At 42.8% G+C, this 26,565-nt stretch overlaps 2 protein-coding genes and 1 long non-coding RNA gene across 3 annotated transcripts; 1 reads left to right on the top strand and 2 right to left on the bottom strand.

The window, feature by feature from the left end:
• Positions 1-4,002: 4,002 nt before the first annotated feature.
• On the bottom strand, positions 4,003-11,151 carry lin28aa (lin-28 homolog Aa). Its single transcript, XM_056444374.1, has 4 exons — positions 11,121-11,151; positions 10,466-10,638; positions 6,716-6,900; positions 4,003-4,278 (listed from the first exon to the last, which is right to left on the bottom strand). Exons 1-4 carry the CDS (start codon positions 11,149-11,151, stop codon positions 4,062-4,064), a joined length of 606 nt encoding a protein of 201 aa, XP_056300349.1. The 3' UTR covers positions 4,003-4,061.
• A 3,238-nt stretch (positions 11,152-14,389) lies between these two features.
• Positions 14,390-26,005, top strand: LOC130188009 (glycoprotein endo-alpha-1,2-mannosidase-like protein). Its single transcript, XM_056406038.1, has 4 exons — positions 14,390-15,877; positions 17,692-17,801; positions 24,268-24,344; positions 25,324-26,005. The coding sequence occupies exons 1-4, from the start codon at positions 15,364-15,366 to the stop codon at positions 25,958-25,960; spliced, it is 1,338 nt and encodes a 445-aa protein (XP_056262013.1). The 5' UTR covers positions 14,390-15,363; the 3' UTR covers positions 25,961-26,005.
• LOC130188010 (uncharacterized) lies at positions 15,787-19,611 on the bottom strand. The gene is made up of 3 exons (XR_008830544.1): positions 19,413-19,611; positions 17,592-17,778; positions 15,787-16,116 (listed from the first exon to the last, which is right to left on the bottom strand). It is a non-coding gene; the product is annotated as an uncharacterized LOC130188010 (long non-coding RNA).
• Positions 26,006-26,565: the final 560 nt, after the last annotated feature.

Genomic DNA, 26,565 nt, shown 5'->3' with positions numbered 1-26,565 from the left:
TACTAGGAAAAGAAGCAGATCTCAACATAAGAAACATAATCACTGTAATACTTTGAAAAGCCTACATGCTGCTCATCATCGAAAAACTAGTCATCAAATCAAGACACGATGGATCAAGACATGTTTTATGACAGTAAACATTCATACGTTCTGTAATCTCATCTGTAATAAATGTATTATTTTTTTGGGGAAGTAGCTCTAGGCATTTATCTGATATCAGATCATCGTTCTGGTTACTATAATCTTTTGAAATACACCACCGATGAAATGGCTGATGGTCACAAACAAGATATACCATTAAAAGCACACATAATGCAAACTGTGATACAGAACGCTTTGATATGCTTCAAATGTTGCCCTGAGCACATATTACAAGTATATCTGAGCATTCGAACACCCGAATAAACAATCACAATAACGCACCACTGAGGGGTCGAACAGGTTTGTTGCAATCAGAATGTCTTTCATGGACTTTAGTTCACAAATGATACTTGGAAAACATTACTAGGTACAGCAGAATATTGCAAACATTACAATACAACACTTCCATTCAACATGTGTTCTACATAGTGGGTGTCAGAATACAATTGTTTGACAGATGACTTAGTGGTTTCTGGGATTCAAAAGTTAAAGTTAATCACAGATGAATAACAAAAGTCATCATCGTGTATCCCTTTTTAAATGGAGAGAATGCAGTGTTCAAGTTATAGGATATACTGGCACTGCCATCATAGGTGATAAATTCAACATAAAAATGCACCGAAAAGTAAACCATTCCATATGATCAGAGCACGTACGTTCACAATCTTTCCGTCCTTTCACATCCTGAGTTATTCACTTTTCATCAAATCTTAAACTTGTATAAACGCCACCGAACAGCAGAGTATAAAACAATATTTGAGTGTTAAATCATCCGTGACACATTCTTTTTGTCTTAAGCATTGATAGTCTGAAACACCAAGTATTGGGTATACGTGTTGAGCTGAGACAACCCCAGATTATATACGACTAGCCCCAATCCCTTTAACAACATTCTACTACATTCCCATCTACGATTATAGAGGAACAAAATACAATAATAGTGAAACATTTTCTTCACATGTCATATCATGGCAAGTAATGTCCAAGAGGATAAACTATAAAGAACATCAAACTGGCTGCATGAAGTTGACAAAGTATGGGAGTCAGAAATGTTATGAATCTTAAATCACAACCATTTCACATAATTTGTATTCATTGCTTTTTTCTTGGCCATAAGCTTAGTTTATTCCCCCTTTTAAAGTAAAAAAAAGAAAGGAAACCAACAAGACATTCCTAAACGCATTTTTGTTCTACACTCCACATCATCTCTAATTAGTTTTGTAAAAACACTCTTCGACTCCTTCAAATCAATCTGAAGTATTCCCTGAGTTTTTAGATTGGCCATTCCTGAGATGAGCCCAAGAGTGGAGATGAGATGAGTCGAGTTTACCCCCCCCCAGCGACATATGTGGTATATGAAAATAAAAAAAAATAGAATACAAAACATGGAACATATTCAAAAAGAGATTTAACTGAATATAAAAAATTATTAATGCATCCTACACATGATTAGAGTAACATTGCATTGGGTTTGGCATAGATAGGAATAACAACGGCACTTTTTTTACAAAAGGCTCATTGTGCATAAAAACATAAATAAAAAAGAAAATTCATACAAGGCAAAGGAAAAACAAACTCACAGTTTACGTCAGTCCTCATAATTCAATGTACCTGTACAGTATGCACTGCATATTGTTAGTGTGATGCAATATATTACTTTTACACTGCATTCATACTGCATTGAATTGTTAAGGACATTGACAGCGATATATCAAGCACATATGTGCAAATTATAGCAGTACCTTGATGTTAAAAATGTGTTACCCAAATACAGTCTCAAGTCATATAGCAATGAATGACATTTGCCAGTTTTCTGATGTCTACTAGAACATTAATGGCTTCAACAGGAGCAGAGGGAGAAGCGGCAGCACTCTTGGAGGAAAATAAATTAGTATGATTTTTGTTTTTTAAAGGCTTTAGAATAATTTTACATATATATTATTTGGGTGTAAAAATTGTGTCAGCTTCTCCTGTAAAACGGGAGTAAAACGCTGATCAACTAGCTAGTTCTACACACTCCTGTGCAGGCGTGGTGTTCCTGAGCTATTAACCTACTAAGGGTCATAGGGAGGTGATGTCTTAAATAACTACCTAGAAATGGATCACACTGGATAGAAAACAAAAACACTAGCCTTCCCACTGGCAACATTATGTCTAATTCTGCCTCGTTTTTTCAAGTATCAAGAGGAGAGCTAGCTGGACCCCTCAGTAACTCAGAATTCTATCAATTTCAAGTTAAGGTAATTACCACACAGCAGTATTTCACACAAGAACACACTGCAGGTGGAAAGTTGACTACACTCCCAGAAATGTTAAAGAGTAATTTAACAGCAGGTCTAAAAAAAAACTGTGTTTTGCTGCCCTCTGTGTTTGAGACTTTTAGAGCAACTACACCCAGTCTAATAATCTGGCTCTCCCTCATACCTAAATACAGCTGACCACATCCAGCTGGTGTGTGGCCAGAGGTTCAAGTCATTTAAGTGGCCAGTATGTACCATCAGAATTGCTCGTTTGATGGTCGACACACTTTTGAAACATCATCCGCCTCCTGAACTTTTCCAGCATCTGAACTGGAGGGGACGTGACGCACACTTTCTATAATTTTCCAAACGGACATACACCATTCTAAAAAACTGTGGATATGTTAAACTCCTATTTAAAGCTAGGGTTGGTAATGTTTCAAAAGTATTAAGAGAACCTGTAAAAAATAAAAAAAAGTGTCATTATCCAACCTAGCCCAGTGTTGCCAACTCTTATCTGATGAATACCAGCGGCATACATGGCCATCGGTAGCATCTTGCGGACTGCGGTGACGAGTAGAGAAAACAGGCAGCCAATCCAATCATTTCATTTAGGCACAATGAAGTGATTGGACGGGCTAGTCCTGCGACAGCCAGCGGTACTTTTTTTGATTTATTGATTGCCATGTTATGATAATTTCAACAAATAGAAGAACAAAACCAACCCAAGCTTTAAGCGATTATATTATGAGTTTATGACTAACTGGCATTGCTTTGTAAATACTGTAGTGCAAAGACGACTTGATTTAATCCCAATTCAAATCACAATCTCCAAAACCGTATTCTGAGAATATTTGGTTAGAATGACAGTTTTGGTAGCAGACCAACTAAGCACCATGAGGTAGACCGTGCACATTTAGACAGCCAGCAAAACGCTGGATGTAAATGATGAATGGACAAAGACAACAAAAAAGTAACTGACCAAAAGCTGGAAACCACTTCTGGTCTGACATTCATTAGGCCCCAGGAAAACTGGATGGTCAATTGCAATATTGGCAGATGCCAATACATGGCCTATAGCTGTACCCTAAAACCCGTCCCTTGCGTTTTCCCAAACCCTCCCCTTCCCCATGCAATATACAAACTAACATTCAATGCAGAGGTACCCACTGTTTCGTCTCTGTTGGATGCTGAGGTGTAACAGTCAGGAAGGAGACTAAATGGTAAGGCAGCAAAAGTGTAACTCGACTAAACACACTGAATATTTCACAAAAACAGAAGAGGTATAGTGCCCACAGGAGAGGCACAGTATCACATATCAAAAATTTAAAAAAGGATTCTACAACAAAAACTCATCAAGATAACCCGTAATATGGCATTGCTCACTACAATCGTAAAACCCTCTAGCAACAGCAGTGATTTTAACATGTAGAAAGCGTCCTGAGTGCAATAATACAGCAGTTTCCCTGAGTGTGTTACTACACCAACTGAAAAAAAGAAAAAAAAGACTTCAGCAACATTCTTCATCAGTAATTATTATTCTAACTTTTCTTTGAGACCTGAGGTAGTTCCAAAAGCAGCTCCAGCAGGTGGAAGGGGATCCATGTGTCCCGTCTCTCCATCAAAGCAGTTTGATTGGCCTCTGTGCTTCCCCCGGCGTCAGTGTTGCCCAATCCCGGCTTAATCGGAGGTCTCGAGAGGCGGCACCGTATGGCTGAGCTCCTCGTCTCCTTTCGATGGGGACGGTTTTCCCTGAGAACCCGGCGAGGACTGTTGTGCTTTCATTGGGCAGTTGGCAACCATGTGGTCGATGCTCTGGCAGAAATGGCACTTCTTGGGCTGGGGTGGTAACTTGCACTCTTTGGCGTGGTGGTCTAGGCCACCGCAGTTGTAGCACCTAAAAGAGCAAGTATTTAGCCTCGTGTCTCGTGTGCTTGAGCACGCAATAACCGGCTTATTTACACATCCAACAGAGCAACATTGTGACTGGTGTGGAGCAGCCATGTTTCCGGCCAACGAGGCAAAGTCGTATATTCATGATTTTCATCTCTTATCGGGAAATATCTAGCTACTAAACACATCACTATGTGCACTGAGCGGGTAGCGTGCGAAAATTAATTTAAAGTGTGCTACCACAATGACAAGTCTGAAGTCATATCAGCTCAACACTTTACTCAGCACTTTACTTTACTTAGCACTTTACTTTGTTTTCCCCTTGTATATTTAGTATTAGTATTTAGTTTTTAGTATTTAGTTTTGTGTTTTATAATTATTTTTATTAATGCTCTGATGTGCACCGCTGCTGTGATTTTTAAAATTTCCCCACTGTGGGACGAATAAAGATATATATCATATGTTGCTTGTACGTGCGCATCTTGAACTCAGATTTAACCACAAAGAAAGGTTGTCCTTCAACAGATGAACGTGAAAGCAGCGAAGGCCACACATCCAAACGAATTAACAATAAACCAAAGCACATTTTTGATTGAAGGGGCATTTTTAAGTTGCACCTGTTTTCCACTAGATGGCAACATTTCACCTCGAATCACTGGAGTTTGCATTTGCGCATATATTTTGAAAGGGCGTGTTAGGTCACACCACATTGCTCAGAGGAGCACATTGGGTCAGAACCGCCAAGAACATATCGTATAGTAAGAGCTGTACACAGGGTTAGGAGGAGCCTTTTTATTTGCCTCCAAGCTGCTCTCAAAACAGTTAAAAGCACCAACAGTAGACACTATGGCAAAGTGCTGACACAGCTAACGGTGTCTGTCTGAACCAGTGGCTGAGTGGGTGAGTCCTGTGAGTCCTACTGGCCGTCATTGGAGCGGCAGATGACGTTTGAACAGGGCGCCTGCCGAGGGGTCAGTGTGGCCGTTGGGGTGGTGTCAAGGTCTCCACGTCACATCACAGAAGCTCCCCACATCAGCATCCATCAGGAGGCAAGTGGAGGGAAGGGGAAGTGGTCCCTTTGTCTAAAAAAGCTGCAGTAATGACCTCTGAACCTTGCCCTCCCCGCCCTCTCCTCCGTTCTCTAACCCCCCATCCCAGCCCTCTTGCATTTAATCATACACTGTTGCCTTGACAACAGTGACCTTTCACCTCCTTGCCCAGGCTTTTACATCTGTTATCAATTAAATAGACAGGAGATTTCTCCCCACTATATATATATATATATATTTAAAAATACATACATGTAGACTTCAAAAAACGCTGTTCACTTTGGTTGGCAAGACCCAAACTAAAGAACCATTTCCTTCTTACTCCTGTCCCAATGATATCGGACTATTGGTTCTGATCAATCGTCCATTCATGAATCAATGAAACACCATCCAGTGGCATTAGAAATACGCTAGAGGGGTACGATATCCATGGATCAGTGTGGTCAAGGGAGAGTTATTGAGCCACCGCGGGCCTCCCAGGACTCTTTGGGCAGTAATGATCCATGTTCTCACACACAGACTACTCTCTGGCTCTAATCACAACTGACAGCAGGGTGAAGTTGATACACCTCTAACCCTGTGCTTTATTGATATTCAAAGAATTACCCCGCAATCAAAGCTTCTGTTGGCTTCTCTTTCTTTCTCTTGGTGGGACGTTTTTGCTTTCGCACGAAAACCCTCAAACCGTCAGGAGAAATTCAATGACAGACGCTATATTTGAAGATTGATCATTACGTTTTTTTTGACCGTTTGCAACTTTCTCAGAACCTGGACTCATGAAACTACATTTTCAGGGATCGTGTAAAGGTTCAGATCAAAAGGAAAATATTAAACTTCCTTTTCAGTAATGTGGAATGACTATAACAGAGTTGGTCAAATGTTTCATTCTCTAAAAAAAGGAAAGTATATGAATTATCAACACAACCTAGATGAATCTTTAGGTTATCTAAATCACGATTGGTTTTGGAGTTTCAAATCACATTGATGGTTTTAGGAAGGTTTAGGAAGAGAGAGGGAGCCAGTGGGCGTGAATTCACTAGGGGCCAGCAGATTTAAACAGTTATTGATCCAGGTCACACGTCAAGCCTGCTGGTGTGACCCTTGCTTGGGCTAGAGGTGGGGGTTGTGGTCGAGAAAGAAGAAGGAAAATGGGGAGAAACTAAAAGCACCATTGTATATCCGATCCAAACTGGACACAACAATGACCGTTTGTGGACTTCTGAGAAGGAAATCCTTTGAGGGGTCTCAAATGTAAAAGCGCAAAATCAGTCGCAGGAAATCAAGTATCTCGAAATACGTTTTAGATAAACTGCGACGTGTTCTTTCACAGTTTAAAAAAGCTGCACTGCTGGCATTCATTAAAAGTCTTTCCCCAACTCATCCCTGCTTTACCTGTCTCCCTTTGAACGTCGCTTCTGGACCTTCTTGCCTTTGGGTCTCCTTTCACTGCCCACACAGTGGATGCCACCTGGTCCAGTGACCTGCTGCGACTCCAGGCCCTTTGAGGACTTCTTGAAGGTAAACTCGGCCGCCTCGCCCTCCTTCAGGCTGCGGAAGCCCTCCATGTGCAACTTGCTCTGAAAGGGAACACAGGAAGAGGATTATATAAATCGTGATAACTTGCTGTTTTATACGATCAGTGTCTAAATCACCTCCACATTGGCCCTTGAGAACAACCCCCACCCATTCTTCACTGTGTGATCTCGTCAGAGCCTGATAGGACTTATCAGGTATTTACGGTGATTATTACCTTGATAAAACAAACACGCACTACAAAGCTTGCCGTTCCCACTTTACAGAGCAGATAGTACAAACACTGCCCTGCCCAAAAGGCACCGTTGTCTTAATGCTGCTTTGTCTTTTTCGCAGTGTTTGAGAGGTAAACCTGACGACGATAACCTTCAACCCATCCCCCCCCACCCCCTAACAGAGGAACAGCATTCCACACTGCTGCCCCCACACCATCACTCTTCCCACCCACATCACAAAAGCTCCACTAACACACTGGCCACCACCACTAACCCGAAAATGCAGGATGCAGGGGTTAGTGCTACGGTTGGGGGTGGGGTGAGAAGGCTTCTCTGGGAGGTTGGGGGGGGGGGGGTCAGGGGACATTCCTTGGATAGTTGTTTGGCAGAAAGACATGAAAGATAAAAAGTTGATGGAAAGCACAAATGATTGATATCTGCCTTTAATATCTTTTTTTTTTAATTAAAGAAACCTGGCTTTTGTTGAACGGCAATGTTGGAGAGGCATGTTGGCTTAAATCAATCAACAAGATAACACGGTTTGAATATGCTAAGAGTAAAAACTACTTCAGCAACGTATTCACTGAAACGGGGTTCACCTGAAGAGAGACGGAGAAGTTCTTCTACTCGTCTTTCCAATTCCAAATTAAAGTGACTCTGGGAAGGTGTGGAGCAGCTTTGGCTCACACAACATGGGAAACCCCTTTTTAAAATGTAACAACTTGAACAGACTGTCGACATAAGACGAAATATCCATGATGAAGCAGGCTTGTTTTGATAGACATTAATCCTATTTTATTTTCGCAGTGATTATTATGATCACTGTGTTATGAATCAGCCAGAGATCAAACAGCCCCTAAAGCACACGGTTTATCGGGAGGAAAGTCTGGCGTCTGCTTTAGACCAAATCCAAAATTCACAGTTAAGGCATATAATAGTTTAATGAGCTGGGAATTAGCATCCGGCTGTGCAATTAGCAACAAACAAGCACCATCTTCTTTAATCCTACAACTCACTATGGAGCATCTGCCGCAAAGTCCTGATCAACACCAGCGGTGAGCCGTGACATCGGAGTGGCGATATGGACGTCCGCAGAGTCCCAATCCCGCCAGGCCTCTCCGCGTCCGGTGACCGTTAAACCACTTCCTCTTCCACGCGTGACCTTCTCCACCCACCGAACAGACCCTGACCCACATCAGGTTCTCCACACACGGATACAGGTAGCGATCAGGATCAGGGTGCGCCCTTTTTACCCTCAAGGCTCTGATGTGTGTGTGTGTGTGTGTATGGGGGTGGGTGGAGGTGTGGGGGGCATTATGATTACTGTAAACTCTGTCCAGAATGTGTCTGGCAGCCGAGTGGGGCAGAGAAAGACATCAGAGCAACGAGGGACAAAAGCAGGACTGCTGCTGAGACAAAGAGGGGCTCGGTCACGGCTGAGGGGTGCTTCATTCGGATGCATGGCTCTATTGTCCACCTGCACAAAGGCCAGTGGAGCCTGAGAGTTAATTTGACACGCAGCCACTAATTTTCGAGCTGAGGCCTTTTACGTTGCTATAAGCCCTCTACATCCATCATTGACACGCGTGTCGCCACCATTTCTACTGACAGAGAGGGAAGTAAGTCATTGGTTACGCATTTCTTGTGGATAAATTGAGAGAACATGAGGTCTTCAGTAAAGCAGTGAGCATGTTCTCTCAATTTGAGCTTCCCTTTAAGTATCTGCAGCAACAGTCTACTTGTTTTCACAACGGAGAGACAATATTTTGTTTGTCGGATGAATACAACGGCAGTTCATCTTATACTTCTTGTAAAACCACACATTTATCTCCATTTTCTTTTAAAATCAGTAAATGCCAAACTGTAAGTTTCCAACCCCACTTCAACTCATATTTAAGTTTGCATTATGATTAATCAGAGAGAAACTTCCTATATAGAATCAAACAATAACTTAGTTACACCGGCTGCACAGCACAATGAAACATCTCTATATGCATCATCGTGGAGCACAAACTACTTAAAAACATAATAGTGTGTCTGAAAACTGGCTTCAACAAAGTGGAGAGGAAATTTTAAAAAGCAAATAAATGTAGATCTTTAAAAAAGGAATTCAGTAGACAAAAGTCTCCACAGCATGTGGCCCTGGGGACAAGTAGCATGGTGTGGACAAGAACATTTACCTAAAATAAAACCCTGGTATCTCCTTTCCTCTTTAAAGCCCACAGTGCCACACACACTCTCGCACACAGAGGGGGTTGAGCAGAAAGCAAAGAGCATTTAATCATTTTATGACAGGAACCTTGAGGTGATGGGCAGCTCGTGGGGACGCCTCGCATTCACATGCTAAGCCTTTATCTTATCAGAGAGCAATGGAGGCGCTCGCTCTCAAGCGAAGTAGGAGGGAAATGCCCCCCACACACACAGACCCACCCCTCTTTACCACCCACTCTACCGACCCATTTATGCAAGAAGTTAAATGGCTTGAACCGAGAAGAATTTAAAGTTATCTTGTATCTCTTCAGACTGAAAGCCATTAAAGCTCAAGTAAAGAAGGTAAACAGGTAGAGGAACGGCTCCAGTCGTAAAACGACAACTCTAGTCACGTGTGACACTTTCGCACTGCCTGACATGGGTGAAAAGCCTTCTTTAACCTTACAACGTGACCAAGAATCCTCGTTTAAATGGTTGGTCCATTTACCGAGCTCAACCCAGTCAAATAATCCATTTAAACAGATACAATGATAAATGTAGAAATCCACTCATCACATTCCAAATTAAAATGTAATTGGACAAATATCGACGGTACACGCATCTCCAGAAGAGGATCAATTAAGCACCATGGCGTTTCCTCCCCTACTCACCCAATACGTATGGCCAGACTAGTTCCATCTAAACTTTGACCACACTTTTATTCTTCCATTACATTATAGCAGTGCTCCTCTTTGAAGAAAAAACCCACGAGGGAGGCCAGCAGCAACACGTGGTCCCCTGAGGAGAAACATCCACCACCCCGCGAAAACAAAGCCCCCGTCTAACCCCGTTGAAAATATATCATATGATTTTAATTGAGCTATCAAACATATTGGAACTCCTGGTAAGACCGTTTTCAGTGTTTTAAAAAGAAAATATTCTTTATATCGGTGTGTTTTTTATTCGGGTGATCTGTTAACGTTGACTAATGAGTCAATGCTCGAAGACACACACACACACTCAATGCTAAATTTAATTAAGCTATATTGGAAACAGGTGTGGTGCTCTCACTTCTGCTGGCAAGATATGGGACGTTTGAGTTCAGCGGAAAAGTTGGATTTTCAGCACGTGCGAGGTGGATATACGTTAAACAGTGTTGCTTTCAGTTGGTCACCGTTTCCGCCACCGAGATAGTCGTCCTTACCTGGTGGACAAATACGTCGACCGGTTCGTCCAGTGGCACTCCCTCTCGGTCGGTCATTGACAGGAACCCGAAGCCCATGCGGACGTTGAACCATTTACAGATGCCGACCCCGTGGAATGACTGTGAATCCTCCTCAGTGCTCGGTCCCTCATCCTCCTCGGTCTTACACACTCCTGCAATCAATTGGAAAAAAGGGTATGATTTATAAAAATAAATATAATTGTTTAAAAAAAGAATCAGCATGCATACACACTTTTGAAAATTTGAGCCAACAGTCTAAAAACCGGGGGGAAAAAATATAACAACTTTTCTCCTTTCTCTCGCGTTGCTGCATCGCCAATCAATAGGAATCGATGAAATGAGGAACAAGCCGAAGCTGCAATGTGGCTTGATTTCGTATAAGAAACTGAACGACACGCGCGACCTTTTTCTCTCAATGAATATGCCGCAACTTTGTGCAAAATAAGTCATCTCGTGGGGGTTTGCGTGCTGTCAGAATGTCTAAAAAGCGTTTAATGCATCGATAGACACACGGGCTGCGCATCACGTGCGGGAACAATGGTTTAACATGTTCTACTGCTCTAAAGATACGCAGTCCTACACCAGAATAAAAACATAAAAAGAAGCAAAATGCTGTTTATTTGTGTTACTCAACCTGGGAATTCCTGGTTAGAAACGGAGCCCATGTCTTCAGTTCTGCCCCGAGTCAAAATTAGCACCCAAGCTACAGTATCCTTTTTTTTTCAGCCCTCAAACTGGGTAATCCTCACAGATTGCCACTTTCAAGCAAAATGCTGTGAAAGGCAGATCCTGCGCAGCGAGAGGGAGAGAGAGAGAGGGAGGTAAACAAAAGGGGGCTGGCAACCTATTCCCTCTAAACAATGAGTGGTGGAGGGGGTGGGGGTCACCGGGCAGGGTATTTGACGAAGACACCCCCCCCCCCAAAAGAAAGAAAGGAAGAAAAAAAATCCAACAACTCAGAAACAGACTCTGAAGAGATAACTCCCACCACCAAAAGCTCCCAACATACCTTCTGCCATGTTTGTGGGCCAGTTTCCTCCCAGTGTCTTTCTTTCCTGAAACGCGTTTTCCCCCTCTCACTCTCTCTCGCCCCGTCTCTCTCTCTCTCTTGCAGTGGTCAGCTCTGTTGGTCAATACAAATGACCATTTCTCTTCCAACAAACCCCCCACACACTCTCGGTCACGTCCACGTGATTCACAATTATACAGTCCCCAAGGATAGATTGCATATTGTGTAATAGAAAAAGGGCTCAACTGTGGAGAGTGACCAATCACTCCCATAGAGACCCGTCCTCCCGACATTATTATGACATTTCTATTTAGACTTGTATGCAACTCGCAGTAAATTCATAGTACGATGTCTTGCTTATAATTACAGTCATTTTCAATCGAATATTTGTAGCATATTGGCCTTTTTGTGTTGCAGGACTGGGAAAATATCCAGCTATTTCTCAATCACGACTCTTGAATAGTGACTCTAAAATAGACAACATGAAGAAGAAGACATTTTTGTTTTTGTTTCACCTCCTTTAAAATGGGTTCTATAGTATACCCGAGGTGGGAGATAGGAAATAAAACTAGTGGAGCCTGAAGTGTCTGTTTTGAAAACGCCCATGGGTTTCAAAAAAGTCAGTTGTGTTTTATAGGTGTTTTTTTAATTAGTGTCGACGTTTGTCTCTCGTTGTGAGTGCTTTCGTGTCTTTGCGATCAGCGCTTTGGTGAGCTGCTGTCCTAACATGCAGAGAAAGGTTTGTAATGTTAATCCAGATGAAACATGGGGGGCGGGGGGACAGCCTCAACGACTCAAACAACCGACGAGGAGAGTTTAACACATAGAAGTAAACGAAAGAAAAATGCAGAATCTATTTTTTATTTTTTTAAACGGCCCTCAAGGTGGCAACATGTAACCAAACCAAGCTGGCCAAACGAATTCATGGATCAATAGTGATTGATCACATCATGTTAAGACGTTGACTCGTGTCCTTGTGGAGTGATGGATGAATCAAAGACACAATAAAGTGATCTTTTATCTAAGCTGAAAGTGAGAGTCCAGCTTCAAAATGACCGAAAGGTTAATCAAAAATAATGATTGTACAATGAATGAATAAAAACGAAATTACAAACAATTTAAAAACAACTTCCGATGACATAAACACTACCATAAACATATATAGAAAAAATAAACCTATTTTGTTTATTCAGATTATACCAACACAGATTGGATACACCGAATTTATTATAATGTTTTTATATTTGTTTAATTCTATATTATGTTTGAAAGAAATGCATAATGTGTGTGAGGGAAAATACGAGTTGAATTTGTCACATAATTTATTCGTTGAGATTAACTACGTTTCCATTTTAGTGGGCGGCTTTAGCTCAGTGGGGAAGGAGGCTCCTGCAAACCGCAGGGGGGTGGTGGTTCGATCCCCTTTTTTCCCATTAGTTGCAAGTCGAAGTGTAGGCAAGCAACTGAACTGACCCTTCAGGCGCTTTGCGCGCAGCCAGCTCCTTAATAACTAAGGATGGGTTAAATGCAGAGAACTAATTTCCCCTTGGGGATAAATAAAAGTGTATATTCTATTCTATTCTATTATTTTGATGAATGCAATACAGCTCCACCTCTCTGTGTGCGCGTGTGTGTGTGTGCGCGCGCGCGCGCGCGCGAGTGTGTGTGTACGGCTTGATGGACGTTTTAGAGGTGACCTGTCGATTTCATCACAACTACCACAACGACCCCTTGTGGACCCGCAACACGCGGATAAATGACCATGATCAAATCAGAGAAAGCTGCATTCACCGCATCAATGCGGAACACTGTTGAATTGTTGTTTTCAAGAAACTTGGAAATCATCTCAGAATAAATATTATTAACATGCTTCTTGGCCAGAGAGGGGTTATGATATATAATATAATGTTGAGCAGAACCTCCAACTAAAGTCTCAAGTTTACTGAAATATCTCGACCTGTCGGAAGATAAGAAAGGAAAGTGATATGAACTATTCATGTTCTGCTATAAAACCAAATACTCCAACTGCTGGATACATTATGCTGATTTAATTCTTTGTTTTAAATTGTTATGGAAAATAAGATAATATTTTAGGATGTTGAAATGTAAAATCACCAGAGGTTCTGTGGTATCTTTTAATCTGCAAAACTACTTATAATATTCATAATCTTGTTTATCATGGCGTTTTCCATGCTGTAAAAGTCTCTGCGTCCCTATTTTACGACTGTCTGATGTTATAAAATGAATTTAGAAAGGGACAGCCTGAAGTATAGGCGATTGAGTTTAAGAGATTATAATCATTCTGACACAAGAAAGTATTTTCAAAGTAATATATCATTACATTGCTGGGTCTCATTATTATTGGTACAGTTGGAAATATTACAGTAATGACTACACGGCAACAACATCCAATTTAAACGTGGGTAAAATGCTTTACTGGCCTTTAAACATGCACAGTAATAGACATTTGAGCTACTCCAACTCTTTACTTTATTTTAGATTTAATTATACGTTAAATACCAGAAGATAAAACGCCAGATTGCATCAAACTGCCTAAACGAACCACTCACAGACAAGTAAAACCATCAAATGAAGTATCAGTAAACCAGATGGACGGGTCAGTGCCTTCCGAGTGCTGCATCAGATTATTTTGGCAGAAAGCCAAGACCTCACTGCTGGACTCCAGCCAAGGTGCACGACGTCATTTATATTGTTAAATTAACCGGGTTTCCCCTTCGGTTGGATTGAAGCTAAACTCCTTCATTTAGTTCAAAGTCAGCTGTTGTCAAGGAACATGTTCCCGTTGATCCAAAATAGATATACCAATACATTAGAATAAAAGAACCTCATTACTTGTGCAGTTCCCACGGATTTATTATAATAATACACTAATAATCACCATAATAATACACATTCATATAATCCCTACTCTGCATATTACATTGGATATCACAATGGCAAGACATCTAGGATGACCTAATTCCCGGCAGCACCTGAAAGCAGCACGGGGAAGTGCCCTCGGCTGTCATTCTATAGAATACCACTAGATGGCAGCACATCTCTGAAGTCAATTAAACACTTGTGTTTGGACTTTAAAGTCAATATTATGATAACTGACAGTGTCTCGTGCTAAAGAGATTAAACTGTGTGATGAGTCACGGAGATGTCCCGTCCGACACACCGACACGCCGACGTACTTGATCTTTGTGGCTGATGTGTCTCTCATTTCTGTAGCGCGAGGCTCTGCAGCCATGTCCAAACAAGCAAAATAGAGACAACCCGAGCCCCGCCTCTTTGATACCCCAAACAAACCGGACGGTCTAAAAAAAAAACCAACCACGGAGGCGAGGAAACCATCTCTGGATGTCACCGGGGTGCGTTATCTCCACGCCGGTCCGGTGTCAGGTGGATGGATCAGCTGCTTCTGGGCGGGACTCGGCGGCCAGCTGGAGCCAAGCAGCGCAAGAGGAGAACAGTTTGGAGATCAGTGAGTGGAGCGAGTCGATGGGAACAGAACAGCATCGCTGCCCTGTTATACAGCCGGACGGGAGAAGACGGTACCGGACTCTGTTGTATGGGAGTGAGTTTCCTCACACACACACACTTCAGGCTACGCAGCTCGGCAGAATGGAAAACACCAAGCAGCACGAGAAAGTTACACATCCCACAGCCAACTGCGTCAGTAGTAGCTGCGACCGGACTGCAATCATGTAGCTACTATTTTTTTCTTTTTCTATTCTTGTTATGAATTCAGAAGGATATATGCCATTGAAGAGGAGCTCGTATATCGTGAGGTGAACTCTCGGTATAGCAGAACCAAGACAGAGGGGAGATTTATTTGCGCTCCTGGTTCCCTTCCAGACACATAATGGCAAGGCCACGCAGGAAAGCGTGCGTGGCTCTGTTTCTCTTCACGCTGTTCGTCTTTGGGACCATGATGGGACTGAGGACCCTGAAGCCCGACGACGGCTTCTCGGATCTGGCTCCGGGCTCGGAGTTGTTGCCGATGATAGCGGCGGGGAAGATGGACCGGCGCTCCGTGTCCCGTGACGCCACCGCGTCCCCGGATCAAGCCCGTCCGGCTGGCAGCGACACTAAAGCAGTTTTGTCCAACTCCGGCCCCGAGGGGATGATATTTTATGATGTTCATATATTTTACTACACCTGGTACGGCACTCCTAACATGGACGGCAAATACAGCCATTGGGACCACATCCTGGTTCCACACTGGGACCCCAAAATCGCATCTAGCTACCCGAGAGGAAGACACATGCCGCCGCAGGACATCGGCTCCAGTTTCTACCCCGAACTCAATCCGTACAGCTCGAGGGACCCGGACGTGTTGGAGTCCCACATGGAGCAGATAGGAGCATCTGCAGCAGGTAACAGTTCAGAGGTGCAACGGACTGCCGAGATTTCGTGGGAAGAAATAGAAAGAAAAACATTGTTAAGTTCGTGCCTTTTTGTGCTGAGATGCAGCACAGAATATTCTGGCCTCTAACATTCTTTTTTTTTTAAAAACCTGCTGGAGAGGAACAAACCACTTCAGCACCACACATCCACTGGACAGCTCCCCACACCCAGAGCTCAGCGTCCCACAGATCTGCTGCTGCGCTTTCCCCTGCGGCACAGAGATACACGTCACGACTTTAAAAGCGCCAGTAATCAAGACATCAACTTATTAGGTCTTTATTATGACTGGAACACCTTCCTGACTATATCACCATTTCAACGTTTTATATAGAATGTCGATTGTTGTTACATTTCAGTGTGTTTTTCAACACAGCATGTTCCTCAGCGCTGGATATGGTTAAAATCAATAATAGAATAGTTATACGTTATATGTTGAGAATATTCATATGGAGGAAAAAAACAAACAATGAGTCGTAAAACACATCTGACAATAGAGCTTTAAATCTTCAAGGGGAATACAGTAGTGTATATTTAAATGTGTGTTGAGCTTTTCTTTTTCTTTTTTAAATTTAGTTTATTTGATAAGGGACAGTGCACATTAATAAGAACATTTCTGTAAATGTGCCAGAGTTAGCCAAGAAGCTATTTCTCATGTAGGTTTAGTGTGTACTGTCACAAGGCTTGCATAAAAGAAGAGATGTAGGGTATTTAATGATCACTCAGCCCTGATTGTTAAGGCTCAGCTGTATTATTTTTTTTGGTGTCTCATAAAATATTGATAGGTATGTTGTTATTTCTTTTCAAAAACTTGTATGGCTTCCCTAAAAGATAGCAGAGTCCTGTAGCGTCGTATCGAGCAGCCATGATGTGTCCAGCCGTCAGCACATAGGCTCGGATGTTTCTGTCCCCGCTGCTCACTAGGTTATTGTACACCATCCGGAACGATGACCACGCCATCCATCCGTCTGTAACCTCACCGCGCAGACAGATGGATCATGGGAGTGCTGGCTCCCAATGCGTTGTCAAAATAATTCATTTAATTAGGCACGACAGCCAGCAAAACTCTAAAAAGTTCCATTTAGCTTGAGGACTGATTCCCCACTACTTCACATAAATAAAATGAATAGCAGCCGCCTCATTCTTAATACACACAGACGTATAATTGGGTATTGTAATCTAATAGCGCCACAGCAAGTGGACATTTATTTAATTAATTAGCTCTCAATGGAAAATGCACCAACAGCATTTACGCAACACACAACACAAATGACCACAGAGAGACGCTTAGCAACCATAAATGCAAAGCGGCCACAAAGACTCGTCCCAATGAACACAACGAGTCACAGAATGGGCCCAAAGAAATGCAAAATGACCACAAAGAGACGCCAAACAATCCCAAAGCAACGCATTCAGCTCTACATGGTGTCTTTCTCCATTTCGGTGTGTGTGTGTGTGGGTGTGTGTGTGGGGGGAGGGGGACTCATTGTCTCATAATCCAACCATGCACACAGTACCTCACCACAAACCCTGACGGCATCCGTCTGGTCCTATAAAATACAGTAATTACCCCAATGGATTACCGGTGGAGAAATTTCCCAGTGTGTTTAATAATGACTGTGTTCGCTCCATGGTCTCAGATGGGTCTGTAAAACTGTGTGAAGAGGTGCACGAAAAAAAACTCACTGTACGTTAATGAAAGCCAACGTTTTTCCCCCGCTCCCATTTGGGGGACAGGACTGTCAGCATTCCATGATCAGACTGATGACTTTCCGTCTGTCTCCAGGGGTTCTGGTCCTGTCCTGGTATCCTCCCGGCTTGGCTGATGACAACGGGGAACCCGTTGAGGATTTGGTACCAGATGTGCTGGATGCTGCATATAGACACAACCTCAAGGTAAAAGGCGTGTACGTGTGTGTGTGTGTGCGTGCGTGTGTGTGACCTGCAACTAAGTGAGGAAAGAGTCCAAGACAAGAGGAAGCAAATCCATTATCAGCTAAATCTTTACGCAGACTGCAAGTTGTCGCGGGAGAAAGAGAGCTGATTGTTCACTGATTTAGACATTTTTAATCAGCAGCTGTTGATGAAACCAATAATGCTGGTGTGGGTTTTGTAGTGTGTATTTACAACTTGTATCTTTCTTCTATTTGTATTTAATTGAAGTTCCTGTGGGGAACTTTTAACTGCTTCGCAAACAGTCTCAATGTATTACTAAACTATATGACCGACATAAGTAAACAAGACCATCAGTGAGAAGATTAGCGATGTCCTCTATAGTTATTCTTAATGCGAGTCATCGGTGCCAGCTGGTCGGATTCCGCTTGAGATCAGATGAAATCCTTCAGGTTCATTAAAAAGTCCTTGAGCTCTCCAGCGCGGCTTGACAGTTTCTTGTAGTAGCGTTAACCTTTTTCATCATCAAATAAATCACATTGAGAAGGAAAACCTGGCCCAGATGGCAGCACAACAAGTTACAGACAAAACAATTCAAAAGCAGACGACAGACGACGTATTCAAAAACGCATAATAATAATAAAATAGTCAGAGAAAAGAAAGAAAGTCGTCTATTTCTCGTCTTATATGAAATATATTACATTCATCATATTCATCCCAGACTGTGTTTCAGTGGCTAGAGAAGAAAACGGAAATACTTCCTTATCTGACAGATGTTGCATCCGTCTTGTGATTTGATTTAATGAGGATAACATGCTTTATAAATGAGAGCATGGAAAGGACAAACATAGAAGGAGAAAATAACCACAATATAAAGTATATACACCATATACATCTGCATAGCAATGAGTATTAGTTCCACGGGCAGAAACACCAAGATGATTTATGGAAAGAAAAAAGAAAGGAGGCCAAGAACGAAACCTTGAGGCACTCCAGTAATTACAGTAAGCTATTTTGAACAGTGCCCACTGAATCTCCAACACCACGACTTAAACTACAGCAAAGCTACAGCTAAGAAAGACAAAGTGCTGTATGGGAGTATTGAGGCCTAGGTTAGATGTGTAAATATCTCTGTCCATTATTACCTTCGCATTGAAAATGCGGAAGGTTATGTTTTGATCGCCGTGTATTTATTTATTTGTATGCGTGTTACTCGCATAACAAAAAAAGTATTAAACCGAATCGCATGAAATTTGGTGGGATGATTGGTTATTATCCGGGGACCATTTGATTAGATTTTGGGATCAATCGGGTCAAAGGTCAAGCTCATGGAAAGGTCAAAATCTTCTTTTTACCATAGCACGGTCAATTTGTATCCAATTGGCATGCAACTAATGCCAAAATGTTCATAATTCAATGCCCAATCTTGTGATATGCGAAGGTATGCGCTCTACTGAGTGCCCATTCTAGTCTCACCATGCTTTCATCTCACTAACAGCAGAGTGACACAGGAGCTAGACGATGATTAATGGTGAATAGAGAGCTCAGCACTGCTCTGAATAGTAATCGTGCTGTGGGGAGTTGTACACAGTAGCAGCAGTTTGTTTTGCTCACAGGAGAGGAGGAGAGTTGAGAGATGTTGAACTTGTTCTGCTGCCTCCCGTGAAGCTGTCTCTGCTCCTCGTGAATATGACTCTGGGTGATTGCGGCTGCAACGATATTTCCTTTACTGCATTAGAGCAAAAAAACAAACAACAGCAACAAAAAACACAGGTCAAATAGCTGCTCTTGCTGGATCAGTTGTTGAGTCAGGGTGAGCATATCAGCAGGGTGGAGAGGTGTTGGTGGTGGGGGTAGCAAAAGCCACATGACCGATTTGCCAATTAGGTTGGAAAATGGCACATTGAAGGGAGAGAGTGCCCGCCATGTTGGTCTCTCTGCCTGCTGTCACTGTATCGAAGGCTTATTAAAGTTTTACGGGGAACGCTCGCTCGTAATGAGATACAATACACGTCAGATTCTCTCCAGATAAAGATAGAGGAAGGGAAAGAAAGAAAAGAGAGTATGACACACGATTGGAGTTTGAGGTGTCTTTTTTTGGTCAGACTTTCTTTTAATGGAGAGTTGGAGGAAAATACATCATGTGTTCATGTGCACATAAAAAGCTACTCAGAAGCTCTGTGTATGAATTTGCAATGACGTATAAGAGAGACAAGCGGGTAAGAGTTTTTCTATGTAAAAGCAGGTTCCATTAATAATTAATAACGCACAGCATTTGCAGAACACGCTAAATGTTTAAGTACAGAAAAATCAGCCAGGAATCCACATCACTGGAAGGTTTTGTTTGAGTCACTATGATTTTTAACGTTTAAACCACCACCACTACTCTTACTTTCCACATGTACCTGCGCTTTCATGAATGCTCTTATTTTAACATACAGGACCAACGCTACCTCGTCACTTATCTATGAGGAAGCAGGTTTTATTGACAACTTGCTAAAGTTATCACCAACTAAGGTTAATTACAAAGCAAAGTCATCAGATTGATCATTATTACACAATTCATTATAATGCAAGTGTTTGTATCCTGATGTGAAGATACAGATTATTTATTTTCCAGCAGTGACGTGACACACAGTGGTCTCATCCCAGCATATAAACAACTTTGATGGGAGACAGTGTGTCAGGCCAGTGGGTCAGATTGGATATCGCGTTGGTTTCCGTGTGCCGTTTGGCTGCAGGCAAAAACACAATGTAACACTGCGAGGGCAACGCAAGAACGGCCGGATTAGACTTTTTGATGAACTCTTCCCACTCCCTCGTCCCACAGGGTCATTTATCTCGGAAGTGTTTCTTCTTGCATCATTTCAGCAGAAATGCTGACAAGGGAAAACACTTTGGCTCTGATCATTTGGAACTCAAGTGCACATTTTCTAAAGCGACGACTGTGAATTATTCCTTTGCTCTTTTCAACTGAAAGGCTAAAAGGAGGGAGGGAAGCCCAAATAAAGGCAGATGGTCCTACGGGAGCCGTGGCAACAGCCAAACATGCATCAGATCAGGATTCAGGAAACACGCAATCCGCTTTTATAGAAAAGTGGAGACCAGCCAATCTGAGAAACGCTTCACAGAATGCATGAGCAGTGTTGTTGTGACACATCGGGCCCTTGGAGAGTCAATATAAATACACAAATATAACGTTTTATTACCGAAAAAGATGAGTGGGATAGGGTACCTGTCCATCATAACTTTGTTTTCCTTTCTTTCAATCATTTTATTTTAAGTTTTTACAAGTTACACATTACCTTAAATCAATAGACAAAAGAAACACGGACATTAATTGAACAAGAATCATCATAAATCATCATCCTCCGGATCACTTGGTTTTCCATCTCACAAGACAAGGATTCCAGGAGCGTGGAAGACTTTGAACAACGTCATGGAGCAATCTAAAAACAGCATGTGAATGTGTCTTTGGCATTAATTTGGTAATGACCTCTTCAAGATTCCATGTGTTCAGGACGATGCAGCGTCACATACAAACCAAGGCTGCGAAACATGTAGTTTTATGATCTATTAAAGTCGATTGTGTTTTTAAAACACAGTATAAAATACAAAATATATTTAATTTACTGGCATATATGTAGATAGAAACGCATCAATCTTTAGTCATTTGTGGTCATTTCTAGTTGAAAAAGAACTTAAACAATAAATCAACTATCAACAATGTGATATATTATGCTCATTTCTACCACTTCTACATCCTTTAATGTTCAGTAGCCACACACTAATTGTCACTAACTACCCTGTGTGTTATCACGCTGTGTGTTGAATAATATACACAATACACATTTTGTATAACTATATTCAAAAACAATAAAAGTAAGAAAAGAAGAAGAAGAGGAAGAGATGGATCAAACTCAACAAAACCAAAACCCATATTCCAAAACCAACAAAAAACACACAAAAACAGCTAACTCTCTTGAGTCACGCCTGCACCACCGCTGAGCGAATTTTTTTTTTTTTTTTTGAGTGAACAGAGCAGCACACACACAACACACAACATGGAGCTGGACGGAGGAGAGAGCAGACGACACGGAGGCTCCACAGCAGAGCTGCTGCTCGACCTCCGCTTGAAGAGGAGTTGAAGTAGTCCTCCTGCCCATGGAAGGGTGGGGGAGGGGCTGATCGGAAACTGGCTGCAGGGGGGAAGGAGCATCATGGGTCCCGTGACTCAGTTTGCCTCTCTGAACAATCTGCACCCCGAGGGGCTGTACACGTTCTCTCCAATAAATAGGCCACGTCGCTGCATGTACACAATGGGTGTCCTGTGATGGCATCGGCCACACATTCCAGATCCTCACAGTAACTCTGTGACTCCATCCTCTGGCTGTGACCGCAGAGCAAAACTGACACTCTCTCGTGGAGAAATGATGCTTTGTTAAAATGGATCAAATCGTCATAAAGGTCTGGATCTGGATCCTTACGATGGCTCACATCTCTCCTTTCGTGCTTTCTGCATGACACGGCACTAAATCCCACTCTGCTCAGCACGAATCGCGGGGTTGTTCCTGGCCCACGCTGTCGATGTCTGAGGTTTTAAAATGCTAAGACTCCGTCTCATTTACTTGGAGATGAGCTTTCTATTGGCCTGCGTTCTGCTGCAGTGAACAGGAGACCATCACAGCTTCTGCCCCTCGGTAGATGATAATTATCTGGCTTCATATCGGCCGATACCGCACAGTTTCTTTCAAAATAGGTTCACATTTGATCTCGCATTATTACGCTGGTACTTTGCAAGAAGTCCAGAGTGTAACGGCTGAACAAACACTGTTTCCAGGCTTCATTTTTATCAGATGGCCAGGATCCTTTTTCCTCTATTTTTAACTTGAAAATTGATATTTTGCCAGAAACTCCATCTAACACCATTACAGTGTTTTGTAGCACATTAAAATCACTGAGCATCTCCATTAGTGGCACAAGTGGTTCTTTGTGCTCCCCTACGGGTGACAGGTCATGTATAGACGCTTGCAGTTTTAAATAAGTTGAGCGTCTCTCACCAATTCTAAACATCACTTTAATATTTTATATTAATTTTCTGATAGGAATTTATAAGCATGTTTTGCTTCTACCTATACCTTTTCAGTCTTTCTCTTTTGTATATTATAGAGGATAATATTGTTTTGTATTTGATTTGATTGACTGAATAAAATACACAAACAAACAATCCATTAAGACACTTATGCTCAATGTCATCGTGCAGCCAAAGCGTCCTCTTTTTCACAGATACACAACAGTGCAGTGTGAACACCTATGTGTGCAATACAGGCGTCCTTATAGTATACCATTTTATGACAAAATACATGAGGCAATAATTCAAAAATAGCAAAAATAAAAGTTCATCATTGTCTGTCTGCCGGCCGCTCCAGACTGGGATATCTCAGAGGCAACAATAGGTCAGATCGATGTGACATTTTGCTCAGACATTCACGGTGGAATTAATTGTGTGGGTGCTTAATGACTTTGCTGATCCACCGACTTTCACTCGGACTCCACCGGCAGACATTTGTGCGTGTCAGTGAAATGTCTCTGCAACTGTTGTGTGGATTACAAATGGAAGGAGCTCTACACATCCACGTCCCTCTCGTGACTCCTGAATATTTTTCTTCCGACATCAGATATCACTTGTCCAATCAGACTTTATCTCGTTAAAAGAATACTGGTCCGAATGTGTTCGTTGGGTCTTTATCCGGGCCAAGTGATTAGAACATAGGTGATGTAGCTCACTTGATGACATCTTACATCCATCTAGTTACTGTTGGTGCCGATAGCATCTTAAAAAGCCTTTTTTATTCACGTTGCCCCCTTGGGTGTCCACTGCTCGTCAAGGAAAGTGTTTCACTTCGATCATGCCTTATTCAAAGTCTCTGAATTCTCTGGCCATTCCTTAAAATATTCAACTTAAGCACTTTTTTTTTGTACGTGTCACTTCAGGTCCCTTGTTCCTCGACTGCTGCTGTTCATCAATTGCAAATACCAGTTTCTAACTGAGGTACTGAGTAAGCATTACTTAAGTCTCCAGAGGGGCAGCACTGAGCGTAAAAACACATACGCCGTCGTATATACTAAGATATAAATATATAATGAAAACATGTCACATCTTGTCCAGAAGATACCCGACTGAATGGGTGCAGGACTAGAACGGTTTTAGGCCTTTTCTTTTTTTTTGTTAGGAGGAATCGGAAGTCCAATCAGCTGGTACATCCTTTGAGTATCATATGCATCTTATTTGTGACAACCTTTAATTCATAAACATATTGTCAAAGGATCATATGGTCGCGCCATTGACTTCAGCAGCTGGAAGTTGAAGTCAATAGGTCATCTGTGAGTAGTATCTCTGTTTTTAATGGCAGTAAAAAGAGAAATGTGAAAACTAACAAAGCGTGTGTCTTTCTGCATGTTTTCTTAGGTCGCATTTCACATCCAACCATACATAGGGCGAAACGACCAGAGTGTGCATGACAACATCAAGTACATCATCGACAGGTAGGCTGTCCGCCACCGACTCCACTTCCAAAGAAAAACATTCAGATTTCATGGAGGGTTAAAAGAACATTCCTGAAATACGCTTAGAAAGCACTTCTGATTCCATAAGGCGAGTTGCGTGACTTGGGAATGAGTTTTTGAAGCAAATCACATTTTACAAAACTGGAAGTAGAACGGTTGCTCTGAAAAAGAGGAAACCTGTCAAGTACGTTCAAACTCAAATGCCCAAGCCCCCCAAAATATATGAACGTTTTCTTCAAATTCTTGAAAGAAATAGAAAGCAATGTATGTTGCCATTAAATGAAGAATCAGTTGCCCTCTGACCTTTTCTCTAGAAACCCTATTTGGTCCTCTTTGAACAACATACATGTATTTGTCCATGACGATGTATCCGACATCCGTTGGCTGGCTTTAATTTGCTGTGGATATTCACGGTGCCCAGAGGATACATCTTTATGCTTTAGGTGATCCTATAAATCTCCTTTAAACCCTTCAGAGACAGTTTCCACTCGTGTCACTACCCCTCATGTAAACATTCAATAACCCATTTATTATGTCAACTTGGGAACAGCAGAAACAAATTAACACAAAATGAAAAAAATGTTTACCCTCGATATGGTGAACTTTGCGTTGATTTAGTTGTATTCTTTTAGAGTTGTATTTCTAACCACATCTTTTTAAACTCTGATTTGGCCGCAACCAACTCCTCTGAGAAATACCAAGAAGATTGTCAGAGCAGATTCAGTCTCCCCAGAAGATGACCCCCTTCCCACTTTTAACCGGAGTTTTCCTCCTGTGTCTTGAACATGCAGATTATACTCACACTTATTAATCATATTAATGCTGAGTGGATACACCTAATTAGTCAGATTAATTTAGCCTTGCAAAGTAAAGAAGAACACCGCAGCCTTTTGACTAAATCTGCTATGTCAGCGCTAACTTCCCGTTAATATTTCACTGTCTTAATGTCTTCAAAAAGGTACGGTGACCACGGAGCCTTCTACACGTTTATCTCCAGCACAGGGAAGAGCCTTCCTCTGTTTTACATCTACGACACCTACCTGACTCCTCCAGAGTCCTGGTCGGAGTTCCTGACTCCCACCGGCACCCACAGCGTGCGCGGCTCTTCCTACGACGCCGTCTTCATCGCCCTGATCGTGGAGGAGCGCCACAAGCACGACATCCTCGCCGGCGGCTTCGACGGCATGTACACCTACTTCGCCTCCAACGGCTTCTCCTTCGGCTCGTCTCACCAGAACTGGAAGGCCATCAAAGCGTTCTGCGACGCCAACGATCTCCTCTTCATCCCGAGCGTCGGCCCGGGTTACGTCGACACCAGCATCCGGCCGTGGAACAACCACAACATGCGCAACCGGGTGAACGGCCGCTACTACGAGACGGCCCTGCAGGCGGCGCTGAACGCGAGGCCGGAGGTCGTCACCATCACGTCTTTCAACGAGTGGCACGAGGGGACGCAGATAGAGCGGGCGACGCCCAAGAAAACCGTGACCCGCGTGTACTTGGACTATCAGCCGCACGGACCCGACCACTACCTGGAGCTGACCCGCCGCTGGGTGGAGCAGTTCAACAAAGAGAAGGAGCAGTGGCTCGTGTGAGCTCCCGGCCAGCGGACTTCCATCGGCATCGAATGGGAGTGTGTGTGTTCCCATGGAGGGGAGAGGAAGACACAAGGGGGGGGGGGGGGAGTCAATGTAGAGACGGATCGGTGTAGGTGCGAGGGCACACAGATGAACCGGATGTGAGGGGGGGGGGGGGGGGATTGGTGCCATCGACGGCCCTGAAGGTTTCTGGAGGGCCGCCGCTCGGTCTTTGTTCCCTGAATGCAACTTCATGAACTTTGCCTTCTCAGCAGTTACATAATAGCAGCGATGACAACAGCCAGACACGTCTATGGTCTCACTTTCAGACACAACTGATGAGACGCCACCGGCGCCCTCCCCTTTGTGCTCGACCTCGCACGCCGCGCTGCATACTCCATCTGTATGGACTGCGGATTGTTTATTCAATTAACGATCGAGTGTGCCGCTACCAGCTCACGCTGAAGTGGACTCGAGCGATACGTCTGGTCCGCATCGCACGAGGGCATCGATCACAGCGTTAGTGGTCGGCGCTGCCGTTAACTGAGAATAGTCCATCACAAATTTGAAATCAACCTTACCGCCACCACTCAATTGAATCCGTTCCAGTATTTTAAGGCAAA

Source organism: Pseudoliparis swirei, chromosome 22 (assembly GCF_029220125.1).
Source record: "Pseudoliparis swirei isolate HS2019 ecotype Mariana Trench chromosome 22, NWPU_hadal_v1, whole genome shotgun sequence".
NCBI classification, from domain to species: Eukaryota; Metazoa; Chordata; class Actinopteri; order Perciformes; family Liparidae; genus Pseudoliparis; species Pseudoliparis swirei.
This window is presented reverse-complemented; position numbering and strand designations above follow the sequence as displayed.